This window comes from Cyprinodon variegatus, unplaced genomic scaffold, assembly GCF_000732505.1.
Source record: "Cyprinodon variegatus isolate N-32 unplaced genomic scaffold, C_variegatus-1.0 Scaffold176, whole genome shotgun sequence".
Taxonomy (NCBI): domain Eukaryota; kingdom Metazoa; phylum Chordata; class Actinopteri; order Cyprinodontiformes; family Cyprinodontidae; genus Cyprinodon; species Cyprinodon variegatus.
The window spans coordinates 442,785-455,544 of NW_015150629.1; the positions used below are offsets into that span (position 1 = coordinate 442,785).

The following is a 12,760-nucleotide window of genomic DNA, read 5'->3' on the forward strand; positions in this document are numbered from 1 at the left end:
CTTGTGGGCGGGACTAAGTTCGGACTGGCACCCAGGCTAATATTATATTATATATTAGATTGAATTTATTAAAGCCAGAGCTCTAGTGGGAAGGTTCTTTGAAAGAGCAAGTTAAAAAAAAAAAACAGTTCTTACTTTCAAGGTATATGATGTAAGGCTTGCTCCAGTCACTCCACAGTGGAGGCTGGGTTTGGGTGGTGCAGCGAACCTGGATAGTGTACTTTGAGGGTTCCAAATCTAGTGATAGATAGGGCTGTTCAAGTGCAGACACCACCTGGAAAAAAGGAGAGAGGATGATTATAGATATCCATCCACAAACATGCACTGAAAACAGAAGACGAGGACCCACCTGCAAGGTTTGGCTGAAACTTCTCCAGGAATAGCGAACTTCATATTTTAGCATTTTATTGCTTAAGTTTAATGGCTTTTTCCAGCTGAGAATGAGCTCTGCCTCCAAAGTATGATTGTGTGAGATGTTGAATGGAGGACTAGGTTTCACTGTGAAAAGATAGATAATTCAAAATTAAATTAATGTAATACTGAAAACTATGATTATCTATAAAAAAATGTCATTAGTTAAAATCTATTTTGCTCAAATTTCTACAATAGTACAATAGCAGTAATAATGGATAATACAACAAAAGTTTGAATTCAGTTTCAATAAGTTAACCTGTTTTATTTATTTGTTTCTTTGTTTTTTTTATTGTTAAGGATATTTTTTCCTTTCAAGGTGGAACATTTCTTCTCACATAAGAAAAACAGGCCATAATCAATTAAATTAAATTCAGTTTATCTATGTAGTGCCAATTCACAACACATTTAATCTCAAGACACTTTACAGAGAAAATACAGTCAGATTGTTCAGGAAAACCAGTCGATTGCATAAGCTATTGACTTGCAAGATATGCTGTTCCTAGATGAGCCTGCTGCGAAGAAATTCGCTTGCACTTTGTTGTTGACTCATCAGCAATCCCTCACACCAAGCATGCATGTAGATTAGATTCAACTTTATTTTCATTACACAGGTACAGGTACAAGGCAACAAAATGCAGTTTAGGTCTAACCAGAAGTGCAATAGCATCAAGTGCAGGATAAATAATGGTTCTATAAATACAGGACATGGGTTCTACTGAGTAAGTATAGAGATGAATACCATTATAAACAGAATCTTACTAATAGATGAATATAGTATATAGATAACTAGTGTTATGAACTAAATTACACAGCTGAATATGTACCGAATATAATATACATATTATTATAAAAAGGGTTTTTACAGTTATGTGCAATAGCATATATACAGATGGGTTTTACTATAAAATGCATAAATAAAGTTTGGACAGAAGCTATCTAAATTAAAGTGCAGTGGAAGGGAATTGCATATTACAGTTAAAGTACGCTATTGCAAATGTATATGTAAACAATTGGTACTGTGAATAAACAGTCTGCAGTGCAAATATAAACAGTCGGCAGTGCAAATCAATGTACGGTCAAGGTGAGGAGTGCAAGATGCATGTAAACAGTTGTTACAATAGTAACAGTCAGGAGTGCAGTTGAACATTACAGTCTTGTGAATAACAGAATAATGGATGTAATGGATGTAGCGCCAGCGGAGAGGAAAACTCCCTTTTAGCAGGAAGAAACTTCCAGAAGAAGAAAGTTCAGTTTATGGTGCCTTCAGCTGAGACCATTATCAGGTGTGTTTTAAGGTCCACTGTTTAAAGTTCTCTTGTGCACAGATCATCAGTTTGCCTTCTGTAGACTAAATTACCATTAGCAAAGGAAATCCCTTTAACATCAGACAATATAATTAAAATACATAATCGTAGTGGATGCAAGTATTAATTCCTAAATGCAGGGTCATTTAGATCTACATAGTCCTTACCTAAAGTTTATATGGCTTCTGAATCTGAATGCCAATTGATATGCAACAGCTGTTTGTCTATATTATGCTACTGCACTAAAAGCTAATTCTACAGACTTTCCGTTTGGGGGGGGGGGGGGTCACTCAAGCATAGCGCTGAGCTAATCATCTGTTTCCACGACAACATTACACATACCCCTCACCCCTCACATCATTAACAGGCATGATGTGAGGGGTTAGGAAAGTGCATGTTTACTCAAAACATATAAGGTGGAAAAACAATTTGGGGGTAAGAAAAGTGCTTTGTTCTGTGTACTATGGATTATGTTGCTTCATTTATCTTTAGGCAAGCAAATGTATCTCTAAATTACTGTGGCTGAAGGGTGCAAATGCGCTGCTAATTTATAGCTGTTCTGCAAACACAAAGAGTCCTGTAAAACATAAAAATGAGACAAGCAAAACGAAAAAATGAGATTAACAGCTTTAATGCAGCAAATCAATGGGAAAATGTATGAATTTAGGACATTTGTTCTCTGTTGTTCCTGCTGCTAGCATGTTCTTGTGCTACGTCATAATTAGCCCCTTATTCTTTCATTTCCAACTTCGATATCCCACTCTGGCGGTTAGGAAAAATCCACAGCTTCCGCACCTTCTTATAAGCCACATGGTTCAAAGCGCGGGAAAATAGTAGCGGCTTTAAGACTGGAATACAAGGCAGTTATTAAAAACAATCTTGTCAGATTTTAAAAGTTCAGTGACAGAGGGTACAAAAGAGTTGGAGAAGTTCTGAAAAAGGTATATAAAAGTGATCAGTTCTGTCAGTATAATAACTTGGATAATCATTTGTATATTTTAGATTTCCTCAAACTTTGTCTGTGCTGAGATCTGTGAACAGACAAATTCACACAGATTTGATAGATTAATCTTTTGGACCAGGATCTGCATTGTTTTGACTGATTTCCATTTAAAAAAAATTATAAGTGCGACTAATAATAACTGCTGAAAAAAACGTATGATTAATTGAATTGGTATTAGGTTTATTTTTTCCTTATTTATTATAAATAATTGTTGTCATTATTTACTTCTTATTTTAATATATGGTCTAGTTTAAAATAATTCAGTGCCTCTTAGTTTTCTTTTTTTTCAGCAGTTTGTGTTTGCAGCACATGTAGTTTAAATGATTTTGCACTTTGCTGCTCTCTGTTTTCTGTTACTAAAACATTTCTCGTTTGCACCATTTTTCTTTTGCATGTGATTTCTGTGTGTTTGTAAAATGTTGTTTTATGTATACTTTCTTGCTGTGTAATTTACATATTTAAGTTTGTAGTACTTCATATTTTTGCAATGCATTTATATATTTGGAGCTTTTTTGCACTTCTTAGCAACTATATTTGGCACACAGTAGTGTATTAACATTTTGTAAAAAGCAATACTGGCACAATTTCTTGCTATCAACTAGGTTTTCTATTAGTGTCTTCCACTTGATACAATATTAACAGGTAAGTTCAAATTGTCTTTGAGGAAACTAGCTGATTCTTGGTTGAGTTTTTGCTTTATTTAATAATATTTGATTTTTTTTTTCAAACCAAAAAAAAAACATAATTTTGAGCTGATAAGCTTTGTCCCCTGTCCCTTTAAAAAATAAGACTAATGTTAGTCATTTTTTATCAGAAAATCACAGAGAGGGTTTTCAGATTAACTAACTCACTGACAAATGGATGTGCATAGTGTGGAATAATTAACTTTTCTAATTAGGGAAATAAAGTTTAACCACTAAATGCTGGACAAATCTAAATTGACTCAAAAGTAAAATACTATTCCAGCAAACCATTCTGAATATAGCTGTCAGCCTAAACAGACATATATCAATGCCTTGTCTATCACTGTGGAGATCTCACAGCTTCACATTTGAAAACACCCAAGGCAATCACCAGAAAGCTGTGAGATGTATTCCATTCACGTCTGAAACTTTATCTGTCCAGACTCTTTGCTCCTAGGGTGAATGCTCTACAGAAAGAAAACACATCAGCACTGAAAACATGGAGGGATTAAGCTCTGAATATAACCTCACAGCGCTTGACCTTTGAAAAAGGACGAATGCTGGGAACTTTCTGCTTTGATCTCTTATAGTAATGAAGATAAAGAAACATGTTCATACATATAAAATAGCAAGAATAGGGTTTATTAGGTGCACTCTTGAATTCAGGCAGGGTTTTTAGCTTATCTATTATACAAACAGTATATACAATTCCTCAACCCTTTTAAATAAGATATATCCCATAAAGATTTTAAGCCCATTACTCAAAATTTTATGTTAAACAAACACTCAAGCTCTGTGCAATTTTCTTGATTAACATTTTTTGTCTGTTGAAGATTGGTGAAAAAAAAATGTTTTACGAGTGATAATAAGCATTTAAACATGCACACAGCAACCATAATATAAGGACTTGGGAATTTGGGTTAATTAAACATTACTAGGTAAGAGACCAGTACTATGTGAGAAGTGAGGCAACAATTAAATGTTTTGTAATGAAAGTGTATTTGCTAAAAGCAAGAAAAATGTTCACATAAGTGTTACAGCGAGTTTGGACCCCAATCTGATGGATAAACGACCAGGCGAGAGCATCTCCACACCTGCAGCTCGTCCTACAGTCAGTATCAAAGTGGGAACATTTTAAATGTTTGTGTATGTGGAGAGCAGAGCTTGGCCAGATGGAAAAACTACTAAAAGCCTAAAGAAGTTATTGTGGGTTATGATTCAAATGTTTCAGTCCAGTGTAATAATGCAATACCTACCATAGTGAGGGTGTGAAAAAAACCTGTCTAAAGCTGAATGTGCAAACAAAAGCCACTAGAGCGTCTTAACCGGAACACAAAGCAATGGAGGATCTCGGCTGGGTATGATTCTCAAATCACTTGGTTACCAGGCAGATAACTGTTTACCTTGAGAACAGATGGCATCAGTTTGCACTGTGGTAGGAAACTCGGCTGAGAGAGGCAGTGTGTGCAGAAAAACAAGTTAAGATTTTGACTTGGTGTCTGAAATTCCCTGGATCTTAAATCTAATTAAACATCTTTGGGTGTAATACAGAAACAAGTCTGATCTACCTCTGATCAACCTTTATTAATCTAAAGCTAATGTAATACGATGGTAAAAGATACTAAGTTTAAGTAACTATCCCTAAATGGTGTAGTAAGGTCTAATAAACCATTCCTTATAAGTAAAAATAAAACATACATTATATTCATTGGTGGGAAAGAAATTATGAATTCATGATTCAACATATTTTTCTTTATTTTATTTTTCCTTTCTTACCAGGTCTGTCAGGAATTTTAAGCAACACTGTTGAAGCCACAACGCTGGAGATGTTGACTGTTACCAAGACACCAAAGGTTCTAGTTGAATTGAGATGAATTGAGCACATGAGCGATTCTTCTGCAGTACATACAAGCCGATGATCAGATGCAGGCTCATCTGTGCGGTTTATCTGGGAACTGAAGAGAAGAGCACTTTTTAGTACAAAAATATTAATGTATATTCTAGACACTCTAAGCAGCATTTCATCATTTCCCGCTCTGCTTAATAATGGCTAAAACTGCTGTGATTTCTGATCACCTAAAACTAGTGTTACACATCAGATCTTCTCCATGGCTGAACAAAGTAAACAGATATTTAACCCCTAGTGAGCAGCTGGCAAACACTCAAACAAGTACTCAGCAGAACCCAATGTTATACTTACAGGGGCTGTAAGCTGAGTGCCAAGCGATTTGTCTTTAGTCTGTCAGAGAGCTGGCCATTAGTCTTCAGATCACAAGTCACATTTGCCCAATTCTCATCCAGTCTGCACATTATGTCCAAACAGGTAGCTGACAAGAAACATAATGGGGCTATAAGTACATCATGACCACTGGAGGTTTCTTAGCAAGCAGCCTACATTGAAATTCTGGGAACTTGTAAGATTTTGTTTTTTAAACCTGTCAGAGAAAAGAAGATGTAGATTTAAAAATTAAAATTTACTGATGAAGAAAAAAAATAGCAAATGAAATAAAGACCTAACAAACACAATCAAACAGTGAGGTGCTATTTATCATTTCTATGTCTGACCTTTGTATGGCAACATGTTAACTGCTTATAACCAGAGCTGATATTAGATATATAAAACCAGAAACCACATATAGGGCCTGCTCTTCAAATATTCAAAATAAGGTCGTTAGGTTGGTACAGTAGTGCAATAAGATTGCATTCCTTATATTAAACATGCAAACTTGGTTCAATTATGCTGATTGCCTGTACTAGAGTGTCAAAGAGTTGTCGTAAAAGAGAAACAAGGTTCTCAGCCATGTAGTCGGTGGTAATAATGACAAGGATATTTAAATAATAAAAATGATAATACAAAATATTATTTATAGTGCAATCCACACCAAAAAAAAAAATAAAAGTAACTAAAGTTAAAAATATAAAATATAAGATATGTTTTTCTCTGCTGATTGACAACAAGGTTAGAGGTAACAAAACTGTGCTTTGTGGAGTTTAAATTTTCGATTTCGTTTAATTATATAAAGATATTCTTGAGTCCTGCTGCATTATTTAGCTCCCATATTTTTTCTTTAATTATATTTTTCTACTATAGCTACTTTTGATCAGCCTGACGTAGTCCTACTCAATTCTAGTCAGAATATGAGTCTGATACTGCTCCATAGAGCTGTGATTATGGGGCGTGTTTTGAACGAACCAGGAAAAAAAATGCCTCTGCACTAAATTGGACAGACGTACAACCAATAAGAGCAACGGAGTGCGTGACGTATGTTAAGCAACGCATCGTTGTTGTCAACAAAAATCAAAGCGTGCAGTTTCACGCCTAGAATAAGAAGATGAGCCTTGATCGCGTTTCTCTGTTCCTCTTTTAAAATTAAATTGCTGTCGATATCTTCTAGAACAGACCTAATAGCAGAATCTACTCACCCAAACTCTCCAGCAGCAGCCATTATTGTTGTCACCCAAGCGCGCTTTGGTCACGTGGCTGATTACTTTACTGTTGATCATCTGTCCATCATAGTATAAAGCCCGCCCTGACAATTTGATTGGATCGCCTGACAGTGGGCGATAATACTCGCGCTACTATGGAGCAGAGCCAGACCGAACTTCCCGACCTCAAACCTTGTGGGCGGGACTAAGTTCAGAATGGCACCCAGGCTAACTTTTGATTGGCCGATAATCTTTACATACACACAGGATCTCCTTCCATTCAATCAATGCTTCCTTTGTGGCCAAAACAGCTGCAGATATTTTTGGATGTCAGTTTCCACCTGACTTTTAGCAGGACCAAAAAAATTGCAGCTGCAGTTGAGTTCATATTCAAAAAATCTCTTTCCATGTGGTTAATGTTTATGTTGGGATATCCTCTACCCATGAATTTGTGCTGTTTGGTCTTTGAATATGATCTACTTATTGATGAAACTCTTTGTTGACACTGTGTAAAAGTTTAAGGTCTGATAAGCAGCACGACTTTTTCCGACTGACTGGAATAAGACCATTTTCTTTAACTTTAGCAGCTCTGACCAGTAAACATTCTGCAATAAACTCGAGCACTGAATTCAATAACCCCCCCATATTGCTTACAGATGAGGCCTATTCAAATAAACACTAAAAATCATATGCTCACGTTAAAACAAAGCTGTATGCAGTAAAAATCTGTCCTGATAATATATACAAATTTTATTTCAGCTTAATATTAATTTTGCTCCAGGTGTGATCAGCAGACAGAAATGTTTTTCACGAAGCCATCTGTTGGCAGCATGTTTACACCATTCCATCAATGGCAGTTTAACTCCAACATGACTAACAACACCAACCAAGGATGTATTACTATGGCAATACATCCTGTTAAATAGAGCGTGACTAACCATGAGTGCCGCCATGATTTAAAAATGTGTTTTGTTAAATTGCGCTTACATTCCAAATGCAATGAATTGCCCAGCCCTAATTGAAATGTCTAGATCATAAGGTAAACCACCTATGTTTGGCACTGTCTAGAAACACACAATTAGTCTATGGCAAGTGGGCAGACTCAGACATACAAAATCAAGAAAGACATACAAAATCAATTAAACATTTAATTAAATAAACATTTGACTTTACAGATGGTAGGAGCTCAGGAGTTTAGAAAAGGATGAAGTCCAATTACTGTAAGCACTATACGTTCATCCTCAGAAAAATACTTGTAGATCTGAGCAGCAGATACTGTAACTGAGCAAAGAGGTGGGGTGTTTGAACTGAATTCATGGGAAGTTAAGTCAATTCCTGTCAAAACATTCTTGCGCAATGTGCATACTATGCTTTTTTCCCCCCACCTTAATAGTTCCCATGCACAAAAAGTTTAACCAAGCCAAAAACACTTTTGTTTATCAGACTGCACAAAAAGTTAGAGCAAGACTTTAGAACATAAAAGTGAAGCTAAAGGGCACAGCAAAGCAGCTCTGTTTTGTCTATTTTTGAGCTTTCCACTTCTTAAAATGTGAGAACTGTAAACATTGGTAAGGATCTACATTTTCAAGCACATGAGCAATGAAATGTCTAGCATTTAATCCACTATGACCTTTACTACAATACTTTCTCAATTATATAATACTTTCAACAAGGGATTATATGAATGTCATAAATATGATCAGCCATAGGACAGCTTGACTCATTTAACATTCACTCCTGAGGCTGGTGTGTAAAATCAGCAATTGGCCATAATGGTTTTTTTGATTTTTTGCAGCTGGAGACACAGTAGATGGATTTGATTGTTCTCCATAACAATGACCTGTGATGTATCACAGGTCCTCACAAATCCTTCACATGCTCAATATCAACTGAGTAATTCATAATTATGACTCAACGAAATGGATTCCTGCCACTGTAAATACTAACTGACCCCTAGTAGCAATCAAACAAATAATACAACACAGCCAGTACGATTCTGTACTGATGACCAAAGCAAAGCAGTGAGAAATCCTCTAGAGTGGTCATTAAGAAATTAATATACTTATTCCTTTAAATGTCAAACATGTTTTCTTTGGTATTTGTAATAACAGTATGTCCGGGAAAGAATATCTTTTAAACTTTTTTATTCTGTTGGCGAAGTTCCACATTCATGCCTGCAAATTTGCTAAAAACAAACCCAACCTCACTGTTTTTAGAGCTTAAGTAAGATGTTTTTTTTCTAAAGCTGTGAAAATTACAACCCTAAGTGAATCAATTAATCTGTAAACTGTTTTTTGTTTTTTTTTCTCTGTCTTTTTTTCTCTTGAAATCCTGATGATTTGTCATCCTGCACCTCGAGCAAATGATTGTTTGCAATTGTATATTCTATACTTGTAAATAAAGTTTATTAAAAAAGTGGTCATTAAGAAGGTGATGAGCCAGGCTGCTTGATGTTTGGGGCCATTTTAATTGAAGACAAGAGAGTAAGGTTGCGTGAGAGTTAGTTTTTCCAAGTGCAGGTTTGCTGATAGCGCCGAACTCCGGTGATAGACAAAAAACAGATAATTTAAAAGCTTCACAAGAGGTATTTTTCTCAAAACATGGATCAGTTTTATATAAATGGCAACACCTTGCCATAATACTCTTTAATTCCATGGCACAATCTCAATAACAAAAAACTTCACTAAAGTCCATATTTTCTAACCGCTTATCTACATGGTACATGGGAAAAAAGCATTTTCTTTAATTTAAAATTTAAACATCAAGTTTATTAAATGCTACTGGGACTTTAATCAACTCTTTTTTTTGATGAGATAAGAATAATATTTTGATTTTCAGCAAAAAATGACAAAAAAGTAGGGGGGTCCGACATAAAAAAAAATGAATATACAGAAAACAAATTAATGCCCATATTTTAGTGGGGGAGCTGTGATCTTTTATGCAGCTTTCTTTTATCAAAGAAACAAACTACAACTGTGTATTAGAAGGATTTCCAACAGAAAAAACAATGTCTGTTGGTCTAACATGAATTAAAGGTGAATATGTCTGAGCGTAATATTGAACTTCTGCAGCCGGTGAGGTAGCTACTTATTAAGAGTCCGACAATCCTGCAATGCGTCTCAGTAAAGCAACAGTATCCAGACATTACTTGCAGGACAAGGACAATGAAAATCCACATTCCTACTAAAAGCAAACATTAAGGAAACATCAATGCAAGAAATACTTCAACTGAATAGTTTTAAAAAGGCATAGTCATAATTCTCCCACAAAGCACACCTTTTCAAATAGTTAGAGCGACAGATTGAACAAAACAACACGATGGACAGGGATGGTCTGATCGGGTTTTATTTCAGGCCGGGAATCAGATACAAAGAGATTCTAAAAGACCAAGCATTGCAATGCCTTCTCAACAAAAAAAGGCATTTAAATAAAATACTGACATCCTGGTATGATGACCAGATGTGTAGGATAGTGCTGCACGTTTCACTTCTGTCACAGTGTCCTGCTAAACTGAAACAATGTCCCACATTTGAATGGGTGGAATTCTGAAAACAAATATTTAACAGGTGCTTTTCTGAAATGTAAAAGAAACAGAACTCCAGACATTGTCATAGAGCCATGCTGTCTGCTGATCAAATACCTCTCTCTCTCACTTGCACGGAAAGCAATGCTAAATGGAAAACAACACCTGCTGCTGGCAAATTGACATGTTTGTCTCCAATAATCCATGTTTCAATGCAATGTCAAAATGTAGGAGAAGATGCAAATATGTGTTTCTGATAACTGGAGTGTGATTCACTTAGGCATATAGTAACTACAATGTTTGCTCTCTCTCACTTGAACGGAAAGCAATGCTAAATGGAAAACAACACCTGCTGCTGAAAAATTGACATGTTTTTCACCAGTAATCCATCTTTCAACACAATGTCAAAATCTAGGAGGAGAAGATGCAAATATGTGTCTTTAATAACTGCAGTGTGATTCACTTAGGTATATAATAACTACAACATTTGCTTGTTGGAGGGTTATTTGGGAATCATAAATGCTGCCAAGATTTGCAAGTGTGCATATTGCAGATATGACCACATGTGGAGGGAGAAGATGCAGGTAGAGTAGAAGAATAGAGAGGATCTTCTCTGTCAAACCTTTCAAATGATGAAAGATATGACCACAAACATGACAAATTGACTTCTGGATCATTCACTACAGCTGAGTTTAACAAGTGTACATTGGTCAGAGAAAGTTAATTTCCATTTGCAACAATGCATTAGGAGCGGAGGAAAAAGGTCTGCATGGGTCATATTTTTCAAAACTGTGTCTGAATGCCCCCGTAGAGTTCAGAACCAAGACCCAACCTGCAACTATCCCCATTTAAAACCCTGGACCACACCGACCCGTAAAAAATAAAGTGCGACCCGACCCATGATCACAAAGTGTACACACAACCGTTTGAGTGCTTAAACACAACATGCTGTATTTTTCCAGCTGCAGCAGAATACTGTCTTAATCACAGAGGCAGTAAAGAGCATTGCCTCACGCACACATCCAGTATGCACTGCGCTATCGGATTAACAGCTGTAAATTGGCTAAAGTAAAAGGTTTGCCTCATTGCTTAGAAAATTACTGTTATCTGAATACTGTTATACCTTATTTATTAACGTGTAGATGTGCTGATAAAGATTCTCAGTCATGCAGGTCAGTCATTCCATAAAAGTTCAAAAAAGAATCCACTGGACTTGGTTTCCAAGGTTAATGTGGTTAAGATTAAGGTGTAGAGTTAATAAGGAGTATAAGAAAATATAAATAGTAAGCTCTATTCAAGTAAGTTCCATTCATGCTGTAAATCTGCCTTCATTTTGTTCATTTATACCCAAGCCTGCACCCTTTTTATACAGGTATCAGACTTGCTTCAGGACTCTCGCTGCAGGACTCTGGCGCAGGGCTTGGTTTGCTGCATCATTACTGAATTATGAGTGCAAATATGAAAAAGAAAAGCCTAACATTTTTTGGACTGACCTCACTTTAGTTTAGCATATAACAAGTGGTTTTATAAAGCTTTGATAAAATAAATATATCAGAAAAAAAAGTAAACACTTATTGGTATAAAATGACATTAAACAAAAGTTAAGTTTCAGTTTGTGCAAATTAGGAATGCTTCTCTATCAGCATGTACTTGTGCCATTAGACTTGACAAGCTCAATATTACACAGAGAGATGCATGTAAACACTTACCACCTGGATGCTTTGAAGGTGATGATTCAATGGAGCTCCTAAAAATACAGCTTAAAGGGTGTGGGAGATTGAAATCAGACTCATTAGTCCCTGTCTTTGCTAGAACATTAGCAGAGGGCGAGTCACAGCACAGCTCATCCTGCCATGGGAGGTCCATTGCACGTGAATAAACGGGAACTCCAGGTTCCAAACAATAAACAGCTAAGCACAGGGAGAGAAGAGAATATAAATAGGGTCAAAAGTTAGAATAAAAGTATTAAACAGAAGCTTTTTATATTTTAAATGAGAGAAGGTATTGCAGTAGGAAGCTCAATCTGTCAGGGTTCTGCCCTCGGCTTGGGTTTATTTTTAGTTTCTCTGTGTTCTGTGTCTTGTAGTTTATTTCTACCAGTTCTGAGTTCTTTATTTTACCCTCTGTTGCCTCCTTTTGTTTGTTTTCCTTTCTCTTTGGCTTCTCCTAGTTTGTGTTGCCCACACCTGCTCCCGATCTGCTGATTAGCCTGGCAGTCTCCCAATATATACACCACCTTTGCAGTCACTCAGTGCTGGTTTGTTCTTTTGCTGTTCCTTCTTCTCTGGCTTCGCACGAGAGTTTTTCCTGACATTTTGTTTTTTTGTATTTTTGTATTTTACCACCTCATTAAATTTGCAAGGCTCAACTCTCCCTCCTGCTCTCTTCATTTGGGTCCTCTAAAACC

At 36.2% G+C, this 12,760-nt stretch overlaps 1 protein-coding gene across 3 annotated transcripts in view; it reads right to left on the bottom strand.

The window, feature by feature from the left end:
* lepr (leptin receptor) overlaps positions 1-12,760 on the bottom strand; it is a 63,879-nt gene that overhangs the window by 22,935 nt on the left and 28,184 nt on the right. For 2 of the 3 annotated variants that reach the window (XM_015378687.1, XM_015378686.1), the window contains exons 3-7: positions 12,063-12,263; positions 5,605-5,731; positions 5,181-5,359; positions 350-498; positions 136-274 (exon numbers count right to left, since the gene is read on the bottom strand). In XM_015378687.1, coding sequence (XP_015234173.1) covers positions 136-274; positions 350-498; positions 5,181-5,359; positions 5,605-5,731; positions 12,063-12,263 — 795 coding nt within the window. Of the gene's footprint in view, positions 1-135; positions 275-349; positions 499-5,180; positions 5,360-5,604; positions 5,732-12,062; positions 12,264-12,760 lie in introns of those variants that run through there. The other variant, XM_015378688.1, reaches the window with a different exon arrangement.